General features: G+C 46.0%; 2 protein-coding genes across 3 annotated transcripts; one reads left to right on the top strand and one right to left on the bottom strand.

Moving 5' to 3' along the window:
- Positions 1 to 137: 137 nt before the first annotated feature.
- LOC105275739 (actin, clone 403) lies at positions 138 to 3,094 on the top strand. Its single transcript, XM_011332812.3, has 4 exons — positions 138 to 1,484; positions 1,604 to 1,982; positions 2,082 to 2,317; positions 2,705 to 3,094. The coding sequence occupies exons 1-4, from the start codon at positions 1,359 to 1,361 to the stop codon at positions 3,092 to 3,094; spliced, it is 1,131 nt and encodes a 376-aa protein (XP_011331114.1). The 5' UTR covers positions 138 to 1,358.
- On the bottom strand, positions 3,088 to 10,713 carry LOC105275741. 2 transcript variants are annotated; one of them, XM_011332815.3, is made up of 5 exons: positions 9,292 to 10,713; positions 6,899 to 7,656; positions 6,607 to 6,825; positions 6,385 to 6,467; positions 3,088 to 3,201 (listed from the first exon to the last, which is right to left on the bottom strand). In XM_011332815.3, the coding sequence occupies exons 1-5, from the start codon at positions 10,603 to 10,605 to the stop codon at positions 3,188 to 3,190; spliced, it is 2,388 nt and encodes a 795-aa protein (XP_011331117.1). In that variant the 5' UTR covers positions 10,606 to 10,713; the 3' UTR covers positions 3,088 to 3,187. The 2 variants fall into 2 exon arrangements, with proteins under 2 accessions (XP_011331117.1, XP_011331115.1); XM_011332813.3 differs by lacking the exon at positions 3,088 to 3,201 and adding an exon at positions 3,494 to 4,114.
- Positions 10,714 to 10,833: the final 120 nt, after the last annotated feature.

Genomic DNA, 10,833 nt, shown 5'->3' with positions numbered 1-10,833 from the left:
TAAAGCTTGTTATCGGCAGTGATTCAAATGTAATGCAGTAACTACAGTGATATTTCTATTATATATGTACACACACACACACACACACACACACGTCTCATGAAAAAAGTAATATTCAATCTTGTTGTACATTGTTTCTGTAATTGTACACGAAACAATATACAATATATCTTGTAATATTCAAGAGGGTGCGGGGGAGAATAGATTCTTTGTTACTGCGATAGTGAGTAAAATGCTATTCACTAAATGTATTTCCAGAGATATTATCTACGTCGATTATCTATTTTTAGAAGAGTGCACACATTTATGGGAAGTAGTTTGGAGCAATTAAGACATCTTGATCCATTAACCTTGTGAACTCTTGTTACCTTTCTTTTTGTCTCTTGTTCAATTTTGCCATTCTGCGACATACACGTGGGAAGAGATAGAACAAATTACAAAACATTACGGACGAATGAAGTAAAGACACATCGTGTTACAGCTAAATTTTAGCTACAACTTGACGATGCCCTTTGAATAGATTCAATAAAATTCATTGTTACTTATTATTTTTTTATACTTGAATATAATCAATATCTTTGGGGAGAGTTTTGCAAGTATAATAACATTCCTCGTGTCTAGGAGGATGATAATCTACCGAGTATTTGCAGGAAGATCAACGCGATTGTGGAGGAACGCAGAAAAGCGTACGCTCTAGTTAACTCGAGAGCCTCGTGCATTCGATAGAGGTAACATTACAGGTAGCAGTCAACTGCTAGAAGTTATAATTGGCATAAATTAAAAAGCAATTAAGTGCTTTCTTGTAAAAGTTTACAGATATTCTACAAAATATGGGGATGCTGTCGTTGAGCCTCCACGTGCCGAATAGCAACGTACTACGATTGAAACACGTGTCGATGAACGATGAACACTCGTGAAAACGAAAACGAAATGTATTTTCAAAATCTCTTCCACCGCATTATTTACATTATTTTATTTCCAATGTCAAAAGCTAATCCCTATACACACTATATTACGTTTGCAGATGATCCGTAAATTTATGCACTCGCAAAATGTTGCTTCTACGCCTAACTGTGCATGTACGAGAGTAATCTAGTTAGCGTGCCAAGCCCACCGAGCTTGAGAATCCTCGAGAACCCCGGCCAGAGCTCCGGTGGCAGGAGGAAGGGAGTTGATATAAAGCGACTGTTCCTCCTGAGAACGCAATGCTCCGGCAGTCGCGGCAACATCTAGTCCTAGAGTCCTCCTTTCCGAGGTTGTCCCCATCGTTCACCTGCTGTAAGCGCGAGACAAGTCCGTGAGCTTCTCGGTAAATTCTCACCAAGAGGTAACCGCCTCCGCGATAACACTGTTCGAAGATGTGCGACGACGACGTGGCCGCTCTAGTGATCGACAATGGATCGGGGATGTGCAAAGCCGGATTCGCCGGAGACGATGCTCCTCGAGCTGTGTTTCCCTCCATTGTCGGAAGACCTCGGTACCAAGTAAGAGAAAAGAAACGAGATACCACGTGTAATAGTAATAACACCCTAGCATTTGACGATATTAACGATATCAGACCGAGCGTCCTGTTACACCGTAGCCTAATGAAGCGCACATTTAGGGAATCATGGTGGGCATGGGACAAAAGGATAGTTACGTGGGTGACGAGGCGCAGAGTAAGCGGGGTGTCCTCACCGTTAAGTATCCCATCGAACACGGTATCGTCACCAATTGGGACGACATGGAAAAGATCTGGCACCATACATTCTACAATGAGTTGAGAGTCGCGCCAGAGGAGCATCCCGTTTTACTGACGGAGGCGCCGCTCAACCCCAAGGCCAACCGCGAGAAGATGACGCAAATCATGTTCGAGACGTTCAACACTCCGGCCATGTACGTCGCCATCCAGGCCGTCCTGTCCCTGTACGCGTCGGGCCGCACGACCGGCATCGTGCTGGACAGCGGTGACGGAGTGTCGCACACTGTGCCAATCTACGAGGGTACGATCTCACCCCGCTTGTCGCAGTCTCTCACCTGAGAAAGTAAATATGAACGCGCATCAGTGCGAGAAATTACGACGAGGAATCTCTCTTGTTCAGGATACGCCTTGCCTCACGCAATCTTGCGCTTGGACCTGGCCGGTCGCGACCTGACGGATTACTTGATGAAGATCTTGACCGAGAGGGGTTACGCCTTCACGACCACCGCCGAGCGCGAGATCGTGCGCGACATCAAGGAGAAGTTGTGTTACGTCGCCTTGGACTTTCAGCACGAGATGGCGACGGCCGCCGCCTCGACCGCGTTGGAGAAGAGCTACGAATTGCCGGACGGCCAGGTAGTACAATGTAGTATATATCATGTAGTATGTAGTAATAACTCTCCACTATACTACTGTACTACCGTACTAGTAAAATCGAATAAAAGAGCCAATTGTTAAAAAGGTTTAATTTTAAAAACGTTGGTCAACGCGTGAATCTTTGAATCATTATATTTCTTTTCTTTCAATTATTGTTGGAAACCTTTGAAATCGGCAATTCTCAATTCTCGCATGGATGAATAAAATACTTGAAGCCTCACGGTGATGTACATGACGATAAACAATGATAATGAATGGAACGCGCGCGTTCGCGCGCCGACGAGCCTTAAAGCGTTAAACTCGTCACGGATTGCCTGGCCGCCTGGTCAGTGGACAGAGACGTAACGGGTAACGGCTTGATTCCAGGTCATCACTATCGGCAACGAGCGCTTCCGCTGCCCGGAAGCGATGTTCCAGCCGAGTTTCCTGGGCATGGAGTCTTGCGGTATACACGAAACGACGTACAACTCCATCATGAAGTGCGACGTCGACATCCGTAAGGATCTGTATGCCAACTCGGTGCTCTCGGGCGGTACCACCATGTATCCGGGCATCGCTGATCGGATGCAAAAGGAGATAACGGCCCTCGCGCCACCCACCATGAAGATCAAAATAATCGCGCCGCCTGAGAGAAAGTACTCAGTCTGGATTGGCGGCTCGATCCTCGCTAGTCTGAGCACGTTCCAGCAGATGTGGATCTCTCGGCAGGAATACGACGAGCTAGGACCGTTCATCGTGCACAGGAAGTGTTTCTGAAGATCCTGATACTTTTACCATCGCTTCCCGATCGATTGGTATCGTGCATCGGGATAATCGAGTCGGCCGATCATTCCGGGCAGGACGCCCGTGTCATTCCCCGCTTCCTGAAAAAATGACATCTTTTCTGTCTTTTCAACTACGAGACTATTACTCCTCGGGTATTTATTTCTCCGTAATTTTTCCTTCATCCCTCTTTCATTTTCGAGGAACAGTACCTATCGTGTTAGTCGAAATATCATGTTTTGCACGCGGAGAAATGCGGTTCCTCGTCTAAAGTATTGAGCGTCAAAGCGCGACGAGCGAGTCCAATTACGCTTCAAACTCCCTTCGAGAGCAAAGTTTTGGTTCGTTTATATTTATTTGGAAGTTTTGCGCACATCATTGCAAACAGAGCTCATCGATTCATTGTCTTTTATTTCTAATATGTATTCGATGTTATATTACATAGCAGGACGTTTAAGGCAGACGTGACATTGGAGAGGCTGTTTCTCCATCCGTCCCGCTTGGAGATTTTTATACAACTTTCGACGCACGGTACATCTGCCGACACGCAGCGAAATTCCCTCGTTTTGACATGTACGATAGAAAATAATAATTTATATATTATCCTTTCACAGTCGCACACCGCATCGTAACCGTAGCTAAACTAAGAAATAATCGGTTATTCCGACAAATAGAAAAAGTGTCATTTACATGATAGCGATAATTACATGGTATCGTATGTCGTATAACACCAATCGTCAAATGTCGTTTTGTTCATGAATTACCAACAGTCTTCGCGGACGGTTAATATATATTATAATACTATTCCTGCAGAATACTCACAGAATATAAATACATGTCAGGATGTATACGAGTCGTTTCTCGTTTACTTAAGGTGAGACTCGTGTTACAACATTAGACATTGCTTGAAAATTAAGTGACACTACACCACAAATTGAGATACGCGAAAATAATTTTCATTCGCTCGTGTTATCATTCGCATTGATCCCTTATGCTCGTAATACCACAGTCTTCCTATAATGTAAACGGAATTATCACAAATTGTCTCATATAGAATGCTATTGTCAGAATTCGATTAGTGGATTAAGGGGGGAGCCTGCTTTAGAACGCTGAAAATAAGGTATATTTTACGAATTGTTTTTGGAGAAACTATACAGCGGATCATTATAAAACTTTGATGCATTTATTAGTACATGTTTAAAGATAAAAAAAATTATTTTTTGATTTGAATATATCGCTTATAGAGGTCGTCCTGGAGAAATCTTAGTGCAGCCGCGTCGCCGGCATTGCAAATTGGTGAGCATTCTCCTGCCTCCAAATTTCGTCTAAACTGAAAAATTGAAATATCTTCTCGTTATTTATGAATTCCCATCGTCGATGAACCAAAGAGAGAAGAAAAAAGTTGAAAAGTGCCAAAATGGTGGAGCTTAGAACACAAAAGTACGATTTTTAGGCAAAGTTTTTGAACTTTTTCATGCAAAAATAATTGTTTAACTTAATGTTTTTATGAATATTAAAGGTTCATCGACGATGGGAATTCATAAATAACAAGAAAATATTTCAATTTTTCAGTTTGGATGAAATTTGGAGGCGGGAGAATGCTCACCAATTTACAATGCCGGCTGCACTAAGATGCCTCCAGGACGACCTCTACAGGCGATATATTCAAATCAAAAAATAATTTTTTTTATCTTTAAACATGTACTAATAAATGCATCAAAGTTTTATAATGATCCGCTGTATAGTTTCTCCAAAAAAAATTCGTAAAATCATACCTTATTTTCAACGTTCTAAAGCAGGCTCCCCCCTTAATGGATGATAAAGCGATGATACTAACGTTCTATACAACGGAAATTCGTGACTAATTTTGTTAGCCAAATGGCCAATTGATATAAATCCGCACGGAGCTTTGGCATGCTCGTGGCAATTTAAACGAATCGATTGTTCAACTAGGAAGCAAGTTACGGTTGTTTTACGATGCATCAAGTTCCTTCTCGCTATCAAGTTGGTCGCTATGCTCGTTGCATCACACATATCTCTATGTGGGAGCAAGAAGAGCAAGAGCGATGTGTGTGTGTGTGTGTATCGAGACTGCTCGTAATATTCTTACTCGTAATTCAATAGATGTACGACATACGGGTTGTATCAAAAGATGCCCAGTTTCTTTTAGTTACAGATTTTCTCGTCGGTAAAACTTTGCTCAGGGAATATCATCATGCTATAGCGTTGTTAGTCTTGCTTTTCCTCGTCAACGTACGTAATGCGTACGTATTGCGGGTTACGCTGTCTAGTTTGTAATTATTTTACGCGGTAAAATTCGCGACAGAAATTACACTGCTTAATCTTACACATCTACGAGCGTTATCTTCTGTAATTAGGCCTTGAAATTTTAGCGGAGACATCAACTCCAATTTCGTCGGAGAATCTGTCACTGAGAGGAAGCGCGCATTTTCTGAGACACTCTGTACAATAAAAATATTTGTACTATATGTTTCCGAGTTAATCAAACGCAATCTATTTGCATTCGCAACAAGGTATAATTTTACAAGGCTATTTGATATTTCTCATCATTAAGCTGCTATAGAGAATCTATAAAACACGAAAAAAGGGCTACACAAGATTGAAAAATTCTTTATATTCTTCCGTTTCATGTAACATTACTGTACAACTTATCTTTAATGTGTGTTATTAGTATACATGGTAGTTCCGTTAACGGATTTTTACAATAAACAGCAAAAGATGTATTTAGTTACATGTAAAATTAATATAAATTGCTCCGTAGAATGTCGTTACAAAATTTCGTAAATCCCAAAATTCGGGAAATTATCAACTCTCATGAAAATTGAACAGAAATCACGCCTGGAGTTGAAGAAGAATGTTTCATGTATTAACTCACTGATGTATGCTTTGTTCTATTGTGCATGATACACACACTCACAGTTACGTAAATAAAATTAACCAAATGACCAAATGAGTATAAAATATACAATACGCGTATCAAACAAATATTGATGACGATGAATTTGCTAATTGACAAAAATGTAGAAAAAAATAGATAAACAATGTATACTACACTGCGCAGGTGTTTAAAAAAAGGTAATAAAAATATCTTTGGTGCCCCTATTTCGCAACGCTGAAAAACTGAATGTCTGATTCAGATATGGCATGAGAGGGAGCAATAGTATTTCCAAAAAAAATTGACGGTACAGAGAGAGAGGGAGAGAGATAAAAATCAGTCCTGTCCACTTTTATAAAAATTTATATAACCTAAATTTTTCTTCTACCTGTAGATTTTCTTCTACCTGTTGAACGCTTAGGACGTCGACACTTTATTCGCATTGTATTCGACCAGGGTAGAGAAAATTCACTGGAAAAAGAGAAGGAAAAACTGGAAAATCAAATCAAATTATATTGACGATAAAGCAGTTAAAGCACATAATCACGATACGAGAGCGTAATTGCGAGATTGCAAGAGACGTACACCGTTAGAAAATAGATCTGTTTACCTTGGAGTAAAATTAGGAATAGCAGCGCCAAATGCAGTTACTGGCAAATGAGGATCCACTTGGAGACTTTGAATCTGTTCAATGTCAGGCCACAAGGACGTTATAGTTTCCTCCTCCATGGACGAAGGACAAGGACCAGTGTGGTTGGTGTTGTAACACGTGGCTTGATGATTCTGACGCTCCTGCCTTTGCTTCAACTTCTCTATATGCCTCTGTTCCCTGTGTGCGTACGATACTCGCATAATGTATGTGTCGTATAATAAAATAATATCACGGTGCATATTCTACAAACCTTATCCTCTGTACGTCCCATCGCTTTCTCCTCCTCTCATCGTTCTCTAATTTCAAGTGTCTCTTGTTAAAAATTTCATCGTCCAAGTTCTCGGTTCCCTCCATCGTGTAACAACTCGTGTATATCTTTACCCTCCAATTTGGAACTTCTAGGGAACTATTTGTTTCTACTGGACTGGATTGTTTCAGACTTAACGTATAATTCGGATCTCCTATAGCCGTGTAATAATGCTCCTCCGTCGTGAGAAAGGATTCCTTCTTGGTAAGAGACTTGACTTTCCTGTCACCCTTCTTGCCAGCCTCGTGCAAAGTCTGACTCAACACCTTGTCCTGTCTCGCGTCTATGCCGGCATCGACACTAACGGTGGACGAGCAGGAGAGTCCTCTTTTCTTTTTACTACCGGCGGACACGGAAGTTGGGTCCGATCGTCTCTTCTTCTTCTCTTCCCACTCGAACCTCGTCGTCTCGCTATTGATCTCTTGCTTGATCTCGTGCTTACTTTGATCATGCGGTTCCTGCTTGACAGTAGTGATACCGCCACTGGTGTTTAAACGTATCTTGAAGCTCTCGTGTAAGGTGTTACCGCTCTCGCACTGAACGCTCCTGTGTAGCTCGCTGGTCGACGGCACGTTGACCGAATTGAGACTGGTAGGCGAGCAAGTGCCCAGATGCTCCGTAGCGGTGGAATTCTCGTTACACTCGGACTTGAGCTTTTGGAGATTGACGCGCCTTTCCATACGCTCCAAACGCAGCTTCAACTGCAACAGACAACAACGGGAACGCCGTTCCATGATCGACACGACATTCAACGTACGTGACATTGCGTGCAATTTACACATGTGGACATGTTTTAAAGTACTATTAATATTTACACTCCTCGTATATCGTCTGTACACTTTCTTCTCCTCGCAAATCATGTTACGAATCTCCGTGGAAATTTGTTTCGTTGCGTTGTCACTTGGTCGAGCCTCGACACGACGGGCAGGAAGGTTAGCTCGGCGGACGCGCGCTCTCGTCACCCGTGCCGATCAACGGCACGACGATACCACCTATCGTGGGTTCGATCGCGAGAAGCGAGACCGATATCTACGTCGATGTCGCGGTGCCCATCCGATACCACCTACTCCGTCGCGTGGCGCGATCAGGCTCCCCCGCGATTAGCTTCCGATCCAACTGTCATTTTCGAATCGCGAAGACACGCAGTTTCACGCACGAAGAACGCAGCCGTTCCCTCGCGACTCGCGGAGGCGGCGGAGGGACCGCATCTCCCTCCTTCTATCCTCGTCTCTTTCCGCCGTGCGGCCGCGCGCTCTCAATGCGGAAGTAGCGCCACCACGTGTTGACACGCGCAATTGACCTTCACGGTCAGCCTGCTCTCCGCATGGCGTGTTAGGTTAGGTAGATCGTACGGGAGGGGAGGTTGGTACTCGCGCGAGCATGTGCGCGTAGCTCGCAGAGCATGTTTCTATAAAATGGTGCGCCAAAGTCGAATCCATTGTCGCCGGTATTCCGCGCCGCAAAACCGACGAGATTGGCGGATGGACCGATCGGGCGGGCGTTTGCGCGAGTGCGCGCGCGCGCCTTCCAGCTTTTTCTTTTCTTTTTTTTCTTTTTATTGCGATCGATGTCTACGACGCGAGAGTGAGCCGAGACTCGATGCGTGACATTTATACACGACACCGCGCCTTCTCCCGTTCACGTGCAGAACTGCGAACGGTTCAGAGCACGGAGAGCGATGCGTTCCGAAAAAGCTTGAAAAGTTTCAAAAACGGACTGAGCAAACGAAACGCCAGCTTGCAAATTGTCGGCAGTTCGATCCTTTCGTCGATTCTTACGCGCGATTTTCGACCACTGACCGACGAAACGAGGTATAGGACGGATCTTCATTTTACCTCATTATACAGCATTTCTCTCTTTCAATCATCGGGACAACTGTGTGCGACTTGAATAAAGCGACAAATGCGTATCTCTGGACCATTTCGACGCAGATTTCTGCAACCATTAGATGCGGGACTTGAGTTCGTAAAAGTTTGCGCGTAAAGAATCGAATGGCATTGAAAGACGTAACGTAAAACGAAAACAATCAAATTGGATATTCCATTGTGGATATAAAAACTCGAGTCATTGATATTATCCGAGACAGTCTCGAGTATCTATCTGTTCCATGTTATCCATTTACCTGATTGGCGATCAATCAACAATCGCCAATGCATCAATCGTGTCTAAAAAGATGGAAAACGTTTCGACTGTTACGAGTAAATGCTACAAGCCCTCCCTAAAAATAAAACGATTCGATCTTCAACTTGTCCATTTCCAAGATCGATCGATTTAACATAAAGCTTTCACGGATTTTCACCAACAGGAACAAGCACATTCACCGTAGGCATATGTACCGTCTCGTTCTCCTGGCGCAGTGCGGCGAGAAGTTTGTCCTTGGTGACGATTTGCTCGGACTGCTGCTGGATGAGATCGAGGTGGAGCAATAGCAGTTCCTTCAGGTGTTTCACCTCGGCGAAATCGTTTTGACGGGGTTCGTTGCCACGCAGTGGACTGGCACCCAGGACCGCGGTCGCGGTGGCCGTGGCGGCAGCAGCGGCGGCGGCAGCTGGTGCCCCACCGTCGGTCATGCTGGCGTACATGTGATCGAAGTCGCAGGGAAAATTCAGAATGCCGGCGGCGGCGGTGGTGGTGGTCGTGGCAGTCGTGCCTCCATCCTCACCGTCCATCTCCTGGAACTCTTGGTTGCGCACGTTGTTGCAATTATTGCTGCTATTGTTGTTTGCGCCACTTCCGATGGTCGCGTTGCTCATTGTCATCGTTGATGTAGGATTATTGTTATTAGTATTATTATTATTGCCGCTTGCAAGCGTAGTGGTTGTTGTCATGATTGCCGGAGACGACGATATCGGGACGGTGTTGCGAACGGCATTCACCGCCAACAGTGACGACGTCGTCGTCGTCGTCGTCGTCGTGCTAGACGGGTGCTCGTTCATCGCCGCGACCATGTTGCCGCGATACGGAGGGCGACGATGATTCTCGCCGTTCTCGCCGTCGTCGTTTTTGTCGCGGAACAACAATGGTACGTCGTCGACGATGACGACGGCAGCGGTCGCGGTGCTACCACCACTGCTGCTGCCGATGCTTCTGCCAACTGCTCTCGCGTCGGTGCTACCGGCGTCCGGTGGCGTCGTCGTCGTCGTCGTCGACTCGACGCTGCTCGGCGCAAATCCGCGACGGTTCGTCGTCACGGCGGCAATGGCATCGTCACCGTTGCCATTGCCGTTGGGCGCGCGCGTCGTCACCGGGAACAATACGTTGGCAACGTACGTATCGCGACAGCGACCACCGCCGCCACAGGTACGCGACGCCGTTGCCTCGCGGCAGAAACTCACTGGCGCGGTGCCACGGGCGTCGGACAACGTCACGTCGCGAGCATCGTCCGAAATATTATCGATAACGCCGTCGGTAACGACGGTCGCGACGACACCACGACCGCCGTTACCATCACCCCCGTCACAAAAACCGACACCAGGGACATTTCCTTCTCCTCCTTCCCTTCCTCTTTCGCCGCCGCCGCCGCCACCGTCACCGCTCCCTTCTCGTGTTCCGTCTTTAACGCCGCCGACAGCGCCGGTGGCGGCGGCGGCGGCGCCGATGTCGCTCTCACCGTTCACGGGTCCTTCGGGCGGCGAGCCGACGCCTGACATTTTTTTGCCACGGTCGCGGTGGCGACACCGACCCCGCGGCGACCGCCGCGTACATTTGCGGCCGTTACGAGCGTGCCGCGCGTCGGCCTCGCGCACATTGAACGTTTCGGACGCGCGCGCTTACGACGACGACGGTGCGAGCACGGCCGCTCGCACCGTTTTCGCGTTCCCCCCTACCGCTGTTATCGTTCTCGAGCCACCTCTCGAGCGGACGCGATCCGTTCGGTG

Source organism: Ooceraea biroi, chromosome 8 (assembly GCF_003672135.1).
Source record: "Ooceraea biroi isolate clonal line C1 chromosome 8, Obir_v5.4, whole genome shotgun sequence".
Lineage (NCBI taxonomy): Eukaryota > Metazoa > Arthropoda > Insecta > Hymenoptera > Formicidae > Ooceraea > Ooceraea biroi.
This window is presented reverse-complemented; position numbering and strand designations above follow the sequence as displayed.

Coding starts and splice junctions, on each gene's coding strand:
- LOC105275739 (XM_011332812.3), top strand. CDS start 1,359: ATGTGCGACGACGACGTGGCCGCTCTAGTGATCGACAATGGATCGGGG. Junction 1,983..2,081: donor CACTGTGCCAATCTACGAGG/GTACGATCTCAC, acceptor TCTCTTGTTCAG/GATACGCCTTGCCTCACGCA. Junction 2,318..2,704: donor ACGAATTGCCGGACGGCCAG/GTAGTACAATGT, acceptor GCTTGATTCCAG/GTCATCACTATCGGCAACGA.
- LOC105275741 (XM_011332813.3), bottom strand. CDS start 10,605: ATGTCAGGCGTCGGCTCGCCGCCCGAAGGACCCGTGAACGGTGAGAGC. Junction 6,826..6,898: donor TGGGACGTACAGAGGATAAG/GTTTGTAGAATA, acceptor GTACGCACACAG/GGAACAGAGGCATATAGAGA. Junction 4,115..6,384: donor AGGTAGAAGAAAATCTACAG/GTAGAAGAAAAA, acceptor TTTACATTATAG/GAAGACTGTGGTATTACGAG.